Source organism: Cupressus sempervirens, chromosome 4, assembly GCF_028749045.1.
Source record: "Cupressus sempervirens isolate cs-2001-9-10 chromosome 4, ASM2874904v1, whole genome shotgun sequence".
NCBI lineage: Eukaryota > Viridiplantae > Streptophyta > Pinopsida > Cupressales > Cupressaceae > Cupressus > Cupressus sempervirens.
Window position 1 is genome coordinate 666,603,360 of NC_143121.1, and position 13,924 is coordinate 666,617,283.

Sequence of the window (13,924 nt, forward strand, 5' to 3'; positions counted from 1 at the left end):
ATACAATTTCATGCATGTGGGAAGATAAACAACCACAATATGAATCGTGTATTTTTTTTTTCTGCTAAATGTGGTATCCAAAATCACCATTGATTCGGATCTGAAACCATAATGGAAAATAAGGCTCATCTTGCACTCAAACTGAGTACAATAGTGGTTACCATACACATTGATCCAAAGTGATACTGATATTTCTGATTGGCTACTGATGGAGAATAACTCAGGTTTGCAAAATCATTTGGAGAAATTACCTTGTGCTTGCATACTCAAGGCATATTTTTTCGATGTATATAATAACCAAAGCAACATAAAGTCATTCGCCAACATTGCACAATTTTGTAAACATCATATAACCATGAAAATACATATCGTCAAGCACCTAGAATTCCAACACAATGATAATAACAACCATCGATATAGACTTGTGCTTCTATCGAGATGAATTATAGGATGTTGAAATCATTTGAATAAACATTATGAATCCAAACATCCTTTAAAGATGTGAATGGAATAAGACATCATACATGCATCTCAAGGTAGGCAATACCAACAACTGTCACGTAGAAAATGCCTTTTCCAGAATGTGGGTGGTCTAAACAAACCATCAATGCATAAAAGCATCCCACAAGGAAAGCACGATACTCAAGCACAAGCAGCAATAACAATATGGACTATTTAATAAAACTGGTGAAGTTGAAACATTGATGAGCACTCAATGCAATGAGCACAAGTGCAACCTTTACATCCCCTAATACATAGTAGGACATCATGAGGCAAAGAATGGGTAGGCCTCACATTCTCCCCCACTAGTATTATGCTCACTCTTGGGAGCCTACACAAGCCAAGGATAAGGTACTCTTGGTGATCAATCCTTCAGCACAATAAATGTCACAAGATCATACCTCTATACTTTCACCAAGGCCAGGCCTCAAACATACAACACAAATATCTCTAAAGGTGCACAGCCTAGGTCAACATCAAAGACTTGCTGTGCAACCACCTTAGAGATCATAATGCACTGTCCTTGGGTTCCCATCATAGCTGAAGCGAGATCTAACCACATAGTCCAACTGAACACAATAAAACAGGGTCCAAAATGAGGACTGTTGCTGCTCCTAGAAACTCCATCTAGCTACTCATTAGCCAAGGAAAGATACATGACCGACAACCGGTCTTCCCTATGAGAAATATAAATGCAAGGTTGCACTTCCTATGGTTTCTCCTTTGACCAAGGCCTTAATCCTCAAAGCTACAAGTCAAAAAGATGGTAAAACATCCCTTAAGGCTAGAGCTAACACTACCCCACCTCCATGCTCACCAAAAGCATGCCTCACTTGCAGCCATGTGCTCACTCCATGAGGTCATCCCTTAGGATCCTCATTGGAAAAGTGAGGGTTTGCTAAACATGCTAGCTTCTCAACGGAAAGTAGGAACAACTTAGGGACAGAATCTAGCAACAACCTCGTAAAAGCATAAGTACCCTTAACAAGAAAAGCTTAGCAACACCAAAACTCACAAGGGAACATTCAAGGAGGCAACTAGCACAAAACATGCGAGCAAAATCTGAATCTACACCATATTGGTGCTTGACTATGATCAACCTAAGGGTTAGACAACCCAACGAGATCATGAAACCACGACCAACAAGGCAACAAAGGACTGCTACAATTGACAGCAGCAAGTCAACCATTTAATGTTACTGAATTTGACTTACTTCTGATAAGAATAAGACTATGAGACTGCAAACATCAAGATGAAACAGGTGAATTTTTACTTAGAAGAAACATAGTTATAAACAAATTGAACTACAGAATTGTCATGTCTTTAGAGTTTTAAATGAACTGGTTAAGAGTTTAAATTAGACGGAGTGGTCTCTCATTTTAATACAGTAGGATTGTGCAAGATTTTAAAAACTAACATTTTCTATGTAATTCTATATTCAGAATTTCAATGGACTGAAAAATCTTTTGGACTTCTATAACACACTATTTTTTGCAATAAATAGGTTGATTTTCGCGGAAACTTGTTGGGATGGTTGTCTGCTCACCCTCTGACACCTGTGGTATCACTACATCACTTAGATGCAATGGCACCTATATTTCCAAAAATAAACCAGTCACAGGCCTTTCAACTTCTATTCAAGGCTGTGAGGGCTGATCCTAGCAGGATCCTTCAACAGACTATGTGTTATGATAATTTGCGGCATGGATCATTTTCTATTGCATGGGGTTACGCTGTACATGTTTTTGACAGCATTCAACTTCCCCATGAGCTGGAACGTCCACAGAAAACATTCATGCATTGGAGGAAAAGTATGACAGATCAATTTATGTTCAATACTCGTAATGTTTCCAGGAACCCTTGTCAAAGGCCTGCTGTCTTCTTTTTGGATAGTGTAAGCATAGGTTCTAAAGAAATCAAAACTAGCTATATAAGACAAACTGGAAACAGTTGTGAGTTGGGCAAAAGTGCATTGCAACCTCTGAAACAAATTACAGTCCGATCAACAGAATCACAGTCTATGTGGAAACAGGTATGTAAAATTTACAACTTGGATTTATTGTCTTTTCTGACTAGATTGGTCATATTAGGAATTCCATGCAGAACAGATTCTAATCATTAAAGGTGTCTGTATAGGCTCCAAGAAGAGAGTGCTGCGATATTCTACCATCTTCATCTATCAACAGCTTGGAGGTTCAGATTAGAAGCTGTTTAGATGGGGAGGTCATTTACCTGGGGTGATGCTGCATGGGAAAATAAAAGGTACTTTTTTTCAGGGAACAAAGCCCAAACTTTGTTACCCTAACATACAAATATGTCATATTTTTATCTATTGTTGGGAGAAATGGTTCTGGCCACAGAAGAAGAATTTGTTGACAACAATAGCTGGCTCATAGGATCGCATGCTTAGGGTTCTCTGCAAATGTTATCTATGAAAATCATTCACCTATATATTTTCCCATTTTACTCTTTATTTTGGGTATGCAACAATAGTCCTAGTAATTCTAAAATTCAAAATATTTATTCTCCTGTGAAAGTTTGAGTTCTATTAAAAGTCATTCAAACTACTGTGAATTTACACATCTTAACAAACCGCAGAAGCATCTATCCATTGAAAAGAAAATAAGTAAACATTGAGTCAGCTTACTAAGTGAATGTGATAAAGCGTAACAGATTTGTTCTTATACCTGAAAAGGTTCAAGAATAAGAGTAACCATTATTTGAAACATTACTTTTTTACCTGGAATGTGACATGAATAGGACTGACCAATGCTTTTGAATTGTAACAATTTATAACTTTTGAATTCTGGAATGTGTTGATCAACTAGAAAGTCTAACCCAATAAATAATATATACATTATATGCAATGGATTCATTCTGTTTTTGATATATATGTGTGTGTGTTTATGTTTGTATGATTTTCACATTTTTTGTCCTAATAAATCCAAAATGAATCCAACCACCCAAAATGTTTTGCCGGATGTACTAACCAATTTTAGCCCAAACCAAGAAACAAATCTGAATTGGCAACATGGATATATGTATATACATATAAGCAGCAATTTAAGAGGAATACTACATAACATTATATAATCCACAAATCCATCAGAAGCCTGAGTATCATTTAAATTTGTTGCCTTTGTATGTCTCAGCCCCATTTCCCTTAGTTTTTGTCTTATGTTGGTGGAAAACTTTAAATGTTGTGAAGCCTCTGTCAGTCGCCATCAAGGTTTTCAAAACTCTCTAAAAATTCAAAGAAATAATCGTCCTTCAATTTTATGTTGCCTCCTTGGTTTCAGCTTTCTTCATCGGTTTCAAAACTCACGTCAAAACCCAATGAAGTTCTGACAACCCGTTTAAACTTTGATAAATTTGTCCTCTAAAAGTTAAGTGTTTCATTTTCTTTTGTGTCGGCTCTTTCCATCATTTACAAAACTTGTGCAGAACCCAATGGGGTGTTCACAACCTCTTCAGTCTCCGACAAGGTTCTCGATACTTTTTAAAGTTCTGATGAAGCTCTTTATCTGTTTCTCAAAAGCTTTTCACTTTAAAGTTTTGAAGTCTTTTTCTTTTGTGTCAGTTTGTAGACTTGATTTCGAAACCTTTGTTCTCACAACCTTGTTGTTCCCGGACAGAAGTTCTGATAAGTATGAATGAGTTTCACTACTCACAAAATGAAGTTTCAAAAGCTTGTAAAATTGATATTTGTGATGACAGAGTTTCATAACCACTTTCAGAACCTAACAAGGTTTTGAAACTTATGAGGTCTCTGATCAGCTACTTTGAGCTACCATATCAAATGCATTGAATACATATACATATAAAGGGCTTCGTGAGAAACTGAAGATTAAGTAATATGAAAATAATAACTATATCACATTGCCTTATAAGGAATGCAAAGGAATTACAAACATTTACTAATCAATGTTCCCTGTGAAGAGATATTAATCCTTAGTGGTGGAAATTATTGTATGAGGTTACTCCTTATTATCCTTGACTACAACGATCATGAAAGGGTAGCAGTTGCCTTTAAAATGTGAGGAAATCAAGTAAAGGGACCAGCATTCTATTATTCCTTTTTAATTAGCAGCAATTCTTAGTATGAAGAACAACGATTATAATATGCAATAATCAATATGTTGAGAGGCAATGATTATTTTACAAAAACATTCATTTGTTTAAAGCAATGATTATATTCATAGGGCAGCTACTATGTCACGAATGGATGCCTCAATTATGAGATGTATACCCTGAGATACTCCTTGAGGTATATATAAGGTGGATCACATCAATGGAAAGGCATCAAGGAAAAAGAATCAGATCAGACATAGAGATCTGCAATCAGTAATGAACAGACTGGTGATACATCAATTCATTAAGAATATCAGATCTTATATATTTGTACAATCTGTTGAGGTTGGGAGAGATTGTTGGCATTTGGAGTGGTTGTTCAGGTAGCAGTCATGTTGTATTAATGATAGGTTTTGTTATTGATGTCAACATATGTTCTGAGGTTGCAGAAAGACTTAGAATCTGTATGTTACAGGTCATTGATTAGTTTAGTATGGATAGTGATTGGTTGTTCTGGATATGCAAGCTAATATTTGTGTTGCAAGAGTATAGACATCATGTTTATGGTCGCTATACTTTATGTGATATTCTGATTGAGTTACAGATGATTTAGTGAAGACTGGTAGCAGACCAGAGATTTATGCAAGAGGCAGTCGCGGTATTTTGGCTGTAGCTTGATGGCAAGCAGGAATTAATGTAGACAAGCATCGTGGATGATAGAAGACTCTTTGGTGTGTGCATGTTCGGATTTGTGGATCATTTGGTTAATTCTGGAAAGGTTACTGATGTGTAATGCGTGATGTATTTTTATTGGTAGCTGACTGGATCATTATAGCATGTGCTTATTATTGGAAAGTGTTAATTATGTAGTGTTAATTTCCATTCTTTGCATCAACGGGTGAGACCAATAAGAGGCCGCCCTTTTAATTACTTCTTTTTTCCTACTAGGGCCCCCCTTGTCTAGATGGCATCTTGCATTGACCATGTTGGACTTGGTAGATCATGGTTGTCACATCTTATCAATTTCATCCCTGTTGGCAGTATTAACAAATATCGTTCCTATTCCTTTCCCAAATGATGCTCATTATCAAACCCGATGTTGCCAACATCTTTTACAAGTGAGGATGGTATGTTTTAACTTAGTTATCTTTACATTGTTTGTTGGGACAATCATTTCGAGAGACATTGCCATCCATAGGGAAGCAAGTCTACAACTTGCCTTTGCCTCCGTCTATGAAAGTGGGCTAAGCAATAGTTGATCGCTTAGTTACTGGTTCAAGTTCAATTCAAAATACGGTTCAAAGAACTAGTTCGCTTGCATGGCAAAATTTTGGAAAGGGTTTTGGGTTCGTTCGCACAAAAACATGTAAAAATTAGAATGGCACATAGTATGATGAAATCATATGATTTATCATTTAAACAACAAAAGCACCGTAGGCATAAACTTTAAACTTGTAATCATATTATCATGAATCGTGATCATACCATACCATCATATAGCTCAACATCAAAGATTTAAAACATTAAAATTAAATCATGATTCATGAATCATAACAACAAGTTCAAGTATCATTGTTTCAAGTTCAAGTTTCAACTAATGCATTAAAAATGACAAATGTATTAATATTCATCATCTTCTTCTTCTTCTTCATCATCTTCTTCTTCTTCTGCTCCTTCTGGTTCTTCGGCATTAGTTGACTCAGCAACAGAGCTAAGGCCAATGGGATCAACAACAACAATAATAGTATGGGCATCAAAATCTTCAAAATCTTCAATTGTATGCCGAGAAGCAGAAGCATCCAAGTCCGGTAACTTTGCATTTACATCCCACCCCTTTGTCTCCCCTTAGTATTTTTAGTTTTGTGCAAGAGGAGATGTAAGTTGTAATGCACAAATACCAAGTTCTCTGCTCTTTTTGATTGCAACCTATTGCACTCCACTAAGTGGATGAAAGAATATGTGCTCCAATTTCTTTTTGAAGCAGATGAACTAGCAACCTATAAAGACATGACCAAGGAAACAATTAAAATTAAAATTATGTATCTTGAATCTTAGAATTTCTAGCAATTTATGAAGACAAAGTAAATTAACAGTAATTAAAAAAAAATAAACTTAATAGTATTTAAAAAAAAATTGAACTTACTTGTGACATCACTTTGATTGCAAGAGGTTGAAACATTTGGAATCTTTGGCCATGGAGATACCACCAACTATGAGCATCCTTCCTTAACCGCTGATGAAGAGCATCATTAATTATAATTTTTGCATCCACAAACTATATGAACTCATCCGTAATCAAATCTTGCATGTCATCATCAGGAAAGAGTCTTTGAAATGCTTTCTTGTAACCATCAGACACTTCTAAATCTCTATAGGGTGGTAGCCTTCTTGGTAGATCAATATATTGGGTGCTATAGTACTTGGCATCAATGCATAGGCAAGCAAATATAGAGGAGTGGTTATTTTGTTGCATCTTTCTACAACAATTGCTTGTAATTGTTTGAAGGTCCCTTGAGGATCTTGCTCTTTTTGATTTACAATTTTCTTGATATTCTCAAGCATTGAGCCTATACCATTATAGATCTCTTCAAGGCAAGGCCTAGCCATATTTGTGTACCTAAGCATGATCATAATGGGCTTGGTAAGCTTAATGAGATATTCCACATGATGCCACAATAAGTCATCCAATATCCTAAGCTTTATTTTGGATGCCATCTCACTGTTGCTTTGCCTCCATATAGCCCAATTGTTGCTGATTACCATATTTTAAAGTGCCTCTTTCACTTCTGTAAGTCATCTCAAGGTGATTACATTTGATGCAAAATGTGTGTCGGCAACCTCTAACATAAAATAGAGCAAAAAAAAATACAACTATTAGATACATGCTTCAAAAAAGAATACACATTACACAATCAAAAAATCCAAAATTATAAGATACTTTAAAAAAATAATTAAATAACTAACTTGAGCTCAAGTTCACTTACCTTCAACAATTTCAAACGTGAGAACATTTCTGAATATCCCTTGAATAATGTGGTGGTTTGTGATCAACATCTTGATGTCCTTAGCTTTTGCATACACCTCCTTGATCCACTTAATACTTTTCCCAATCTTTTGTAGCATGAGATTGAGTAGATGAATTGCACTTGGTATCTCTCTTTAACCAACAAACCAACAACTCTATAATTCTTTGTGTTGTCCATTACAACTTGGACAATGTTTCTAGCACCCACTTCTTTAATCACAGAGAGGAGAATATTAGTAATAAATTGCCTATCTTAAACTTGCCCCTCACAAACCATTGCTTTAAAAATATTGCTCGTTTAGGGGACACCGCTAAAACATTGATTAGTAGACGATTTCTAACATCTTTCCACCCATCTAAAATAACTATACCCTTGTCTTAATCCATGAATCCTTGATGGGCTTCAATTGTTCATCAATCAACTTGACCTCTTGATCCAATAGGGTGGTTTGTACTCTCTCAAAACCGGGACCTGAATACCTTGTAGGTGCTTCATTAGCACTTCTCAACATCCTCTTGAAACATGGACAATGAACAAGATTAAAAGACAACCCATTTGCATACAAGCATCTTGCGGCATCAATGTTAGCAATTTCCCGACTCTAGTTTTGAAGTGCAGTTTCTACTGGTCCCTTTCTTTTGTGTCGAAGGGGTGATTGAGTTTGATAATTGGGAGTAGCTAAGGTAATATAGAAGGGGTGATCTTCTATCACAACATTTGGGGTGGATTTCATTCCTTTTGCTCTTTTTTTAGTTTTATTGCCCTCAATGATATTTTTCCTAAGTTCATCTCTCTTTTCTGCTTCCTCATGCACTTGAATACATTCTAACGAATTTGGTACAGATATATTGTTGTTACAAGGACATTTTTCACACCTCTTCCAAGGTATCAACACAAATGGCCCACCACATGGTAATATGAACTATTTCTTTTTACATCACAACTCTGATATTTCCAGCAGAAACCACTACCTCTTGGAAGAGGACCTATAATATCCACATACTTCCAGAAAGGAGAATCTAATGGCGGTTCTATTCTTTGTGGGGTATTGGCCTAGTGAGGAAGAGTTAGATCCCATTGAAGTTCCTTTTCTTATGGCAAGAAATTGTAACATATTGAGAATAATTTTTTAGGGAAAACAATGGCTAAGATCTTATAGGCAATGAAAGATAATTGAAAAAAATAAAAAGCTTAAACAAAACAAGAGGAAAATGGAACAAGAACTTACCTCTTCCTGCCATGGGAAGCTTGCAAAGGTGTAGGAATGAGGCACAAGCACTTGAAGATAGCTCACAAACCAATCTTCCGACTCCTTGTACAAACAAACTCTTGCTAAAGATAATAACCTATTTGCTCTCACTCAAGACAATAACCTATTTGCACACCACAAATGAGTGTTAGAAGCCAACATAAGCCATTTACATTCACTTTTTAGGGTTGTGGAATTCAAAAAATTATAAAATAAGTTGAAAAGAACAATTTAAACATTGTCTGTAGGGCAAAATTTGACGAGGGTTGCATGAAATTCGACCTATTTAAGGTAAATTTGTCTGGGTTTGTTTTTGGCTAGGAAATTTGCCCAGGTTCAAACCATGGTCCCAAAAATGGAACCTTGGCCGAATTTTTGGCAAATGGGACCTGAATCAAGTGCTAGTTCAAACCAATACGTGGTCCAAAGGGCAAAATGGAAAACCTTGGTAACTAAGATTGAGCAGTAATACAAGGTTGTGGGCTTGCGCCTTCCACTGCAAGCCCTAATTGGGTATCAACTTGAAACCATTCAAGGGCCTTTGAGGCTAAGGAATATAACAATCACCGAGATGGCTAGATCCATGCTTGAACATAGACATGCTCCGAAGAGGTTTTGGGTAGAAGTAGTTAACACTGCAATTTACCTTTTGAACTGGTCACCCATGGTGGTGGTTAAAGGTAAGACTCTGAAAGAGGCTTGGTCAGGTTGCAAGCTCAAAATCAGTCACTTGAAGGTTTTTGGCTCTCTTGCCTATGTTTGGATCCTTGACGTTGTTGGTTCCCAAAAGCGTAGATTGAAATCCTACGAGTTTGGCTCTACAAAACCAAGGTGTGTGTACTTGATCCTAGACAACAACTTTCAATCCAAGATGCGAAAGTAGATTGGTTTGAACACGAATATAACGAAAGTTTTCCAAATGGCAAGAATTATAGAAAACATCAAACTTGCTATTACAAGTTAAGAATAAAAGTACATGATTGTATAGATGTGATAATGCTTTAAATAAAGAATAATTATAAACTAATGCAACAAATGACTATATTAATTCCTCAAAGGAAAGAAATGAAATTATTGCCAGCATATGGATTATGAATCAAGAGTAAAATATAAAGACCAATGCTGAATTAAATGGGCAAATAGAGTCAATATCATAAGTTGAAACGTATAACTTTATAAAATTCAATGTACTTAAACTATAAACAATTTTAACAATTCAAACGCGATGGATCAATTATACGAACGCAATTTTAAACTAGTCTAGGATGCACTTTAACTCCTATGATATGGAGACAAACTAGATATATATACAGAAATAATTAAATATTTTACAATATCTATGTTTATCAAGTTCAAAATGCAATAATAACCCAGTCTACTTATCCGAAATTTAAATGTTCATAGAAATTAATTAAAATATTAATAAAGGACACAACTTAATAATAATTTAACTCTATGATGCAAATAAATAAAATAGATACGCTAACAGATTATGCCCGAAATATAAATTGCACTAGCGACACTCCTTATGGATGATTCATCCAATGTATTTCAATTCCGGAATCGCATATAAATTTTCTCAGTAACCCAAAATCCACAATCTTAGTTCAAAAATTCATTCCTTTACTGATAAAGGAATATAATGTATCAAAGTGCATAAGATATGTAAAAGTTTAATATGAATATGAATTGTTTTTTGATTTTAAATCTGTATTTATAGGAGGCTGAAGGGTGTCAGTTTCTTTTTCAACCACTGACCTTTTCATGACAAATACCAATACAAAACCTTAATATAATTTTATAAAAATAAGCGGCAGATTGATAATCTAAATGCCCCGATCAGCTTTAAAAGGTTCTTTCAAACATATATATGTTTTGAGTCTCCATATTCTCAATTCACGCAAGCTCCTCCTTCAACACACATATTTATAATACCTGCAACAAGACAACGAATTGTTAGATATGAATTATTAAATGAAATAATCGGCAAGTGGAAACAGTTGATATAAAATCCCCAATGTTCCCAAACAAAAACATTGGACTGGAATGGTGCGGTTGTTGGTGATTTTTTGGCTATGCTCTCGAGCATTGATGTTCTCACGTTGGTTTCTCCCTATGGGGATTTTTCTTTTCTCTCTAGACTTTTTGGTTTTGCCTGCAACATGAAAGGTCACACTAAATGTCCCGTGTTCGAATTTTCCGAGACACTTGCACACCCAAAGACTCTTCCACACTAATTCATTGGTCGTGCATGAAGTTGTATAAAGACTTTTTGACACATTGAAACCTCCAAACAAGGGTCATATACATGTGTGGCTTTGTATTTTCAATCTCTTCTATTTCTGATGTTTGTCCAGAATCATTTCTTCACTTGAGATTCCTCAAATTTCTTAATGGAATTAAAATATATACTTCACAAAATCATCCTTTCCCATTGACTTTATTCAAATATGTATGCACTCTAATTGATGTTGCTGTATGAACACTCCACGTTATCAGGTTGCATAGCAAATATAGTTATTGCCTTTGCTCAACTAGAACTTGGTATTGCTGGAAGAAATCATGTTTGATATAGTCTGTGCTTGTGCTATCTAGTTGTACATCATCGGTTTTATGTTTTGAAAAATGAGATGAATATTCTGAATTCCTCTATGCAGATCCTTAGTAAACACAACATTATCCAAAATCCCCTACTAAAATGTTTTATAAAAATATATGCATGATATACAACTGAAGTTTGAAGTGGACCCACCTACTGCATCCATATATTATTATTTTATCATTTTGAAGGAAACAAAATAAGATCCAATACTTGTGTGTTTGAGATATGAGTTTCTTTGGAATATAGCTACCATGATGAACTGCTCATAGACTATTGTTGTTGTATCTTGTGCATCACCCGCAACAGTGCATGTACAAAATATGCTGGATCAAACAAACACCATCCCTGAAGAGATAATCTGCACATTCTTCTATTCTCAACATTTGGTTTGGTAGTCAAAAAGTCTCCATGAGCTGCCCTCTGCAAAGTCTGCTAATGAGGATACTGTAGGTGGTGACATTAGGTGTATGGCCTTTGATTGATAACATCTTTAGCCTTCAAGATGTATGATTATATGGATTTTTTTATATCTAACACCATAAATAGAGCCCTTGATTTTTTCCTAAAAATAAGGTTCATCAAATGCATCACACACCAAGTTGGACGCCAAGAGTCAGAAACTCATGCTTGTTGGATACAATAGTCTTCACAAAGCCTACTGCTTGATTGACACTAAGATATCTTGTCTCTTCTACAATTGTGATGTAGTCTTTGATGAACAGGGATCATTCATGCTTGTTTCTCTTGTTCTTGATTTAGCAAATCAGCCTATGAAGGCTCATGATTGGGAGATCAACTTCCATTAGGTCCACCTGATGGGAGGGCTCTAATAGCTCCAATTATGCCATTGATTCTTGTATAGACACCTTCGATTTCTCCTGTAGGATCACCTTGATTTGTAGATGCTTCACTTGAGTTTGATCCAGACTCTTCTAATGAAGAACCTGATCATATGGATGTCAAGAGTGCTTTCTTGATTGGTGACCTGCAAGAAGAGGTCTATATGACGCAACCTCCTAGTTTCAAGGTTGGTGGTAAAAAACATCAGGTTCTCATATTGGTGAAAGCTCTCTATGGTTTGAAGTAGGCCCCTGGGGCATGGTACATGAAAATTGATAAGTACCTCAGTGGTCAAGGCTTCTAGAGGAGTTCTGCAGACTCAAATCTGTACATCAAGAATACTCACAATGACATCATCCTTCTAGTTGTTTATGTGGATGATTTGATCATCGTTGGCAATTTGGCATCTTTGATTCAAGGATTCAAACTGAGTTTATGCTTGTCTTTTGATATGACTTATCTCGGGCTCATGCATTATGGCCTAGGTGTTGAGGTTTGGCAACATCTTTCTGGTATATTCATTTCTCGGTCCAAGTGTGCCAGGGCTTTGTCAGAGAAATTCCGTATGTAGGATTGCAGGCCTACATCCACATCCATGGAGAAATGCCTGAAGTTATCAGCCAAGTCTGATTCTCCTCCCATTGATGATACTACATACAGGCAACTAGTACGCAACCTCATCTACTTCTCTGCTACTAGACTTGATATCAATTTTGCAGTCAACTACATCTTATGCTTATGATAGCTTCCAAGGTTGATCATTGGATGGTAGAAAGGCATGTACTTCGTTATGTGAAGGGCACTACAAATTATGGGCTTCTTTACTCTCTGAGTTCTAATCGTAAACTTGGTGTGTTCACAGATTTAGATTAGGCAAGTTTTGTTAACAATAAAAAGTCAAGAGCTCAAAAGTTGTATTAGAAATTGTCTGCTATACCAGTTGATACCATTATGCTATCATGTTGTAATTTATTGTTCGCACAGATGAATGATATGGAATTTGTTATAATATATTTTTCAAAAGAAACTTTACACAACATATATATATATATATATATGATTTGTATAATAATTTAATATTTTAAATTTAGGCAAGAGCCTACAACACAACGGTAAATTGTGAGCCTCTTATTGAAGAGGTCTTAGGCTTGAATCCACCCGTGCTTAATAAAATAATAATTAATAATAATACATAATAATTAATCTTGGCTTCGGCATCTTATCGATCAAAAAAAGAAAAAAATTAATATTTTAAATTTAAATTTATTATTTATTTTTTAATGATATTATTCATTCATTTATTTCAGATTTCAATTTCATTTAATTTTATTATTTATTATTTAATCTTATCCTAGAAAGGGGACATCACAATTCTTCACGACCCAAAATTGCTTGTCCTCAAGCAGTGACAATTGTTTTTATACAAATTTTTCCATGCAAGTAGCATCAACCTTCTGTTCTACAACCTTAGTTAATTCGACATGGTTTCATGTGAAGTTGAAATGTTGGTTATTTGTTATGATTCATGAGAACCAGAAATATTCGTTACTTGCTATGATGTTATGCTAGGATGACTATTTGATTTTGATTAAATGATTGGAAATATGTTATTACCATGGTGAATTTCCTTTTCAC

The 13,924-nt window shown here is 35.4% G+C and overlaps 1 protein-coding gene across 4 annotated transcripts in view; it reads left to right on the forward strand.

Moving 5' to 3' along the window:
- The window catches only part of LOC149563023 (uncharacterized), an 86,737-nt gene that overhangs the window by 33,277 nt on the left and 39,536 nt on the right, over positions 1–13,924 (forward strand). For all 4 annotated transcript variants that reach the window (XM_089826459.1, XM_089826463.1, XM_089826460.1 and 1 more), the window contains exons 2-3: positions 2,006–2,533; positions 2,638–2,763. In XM_089826459.1, the coding sequence (XP_089682585.1) occupies positions 2,006–2,533; positions 2,638–2,742 (633 nt within the window). In that variant the 3' untranslated portion in view covers positions 2,743–2,763. The remainder of the gene's footprint in view (positions 1–2,005; positions 2,534–2,637; positions 2,764–13,924) is intronic.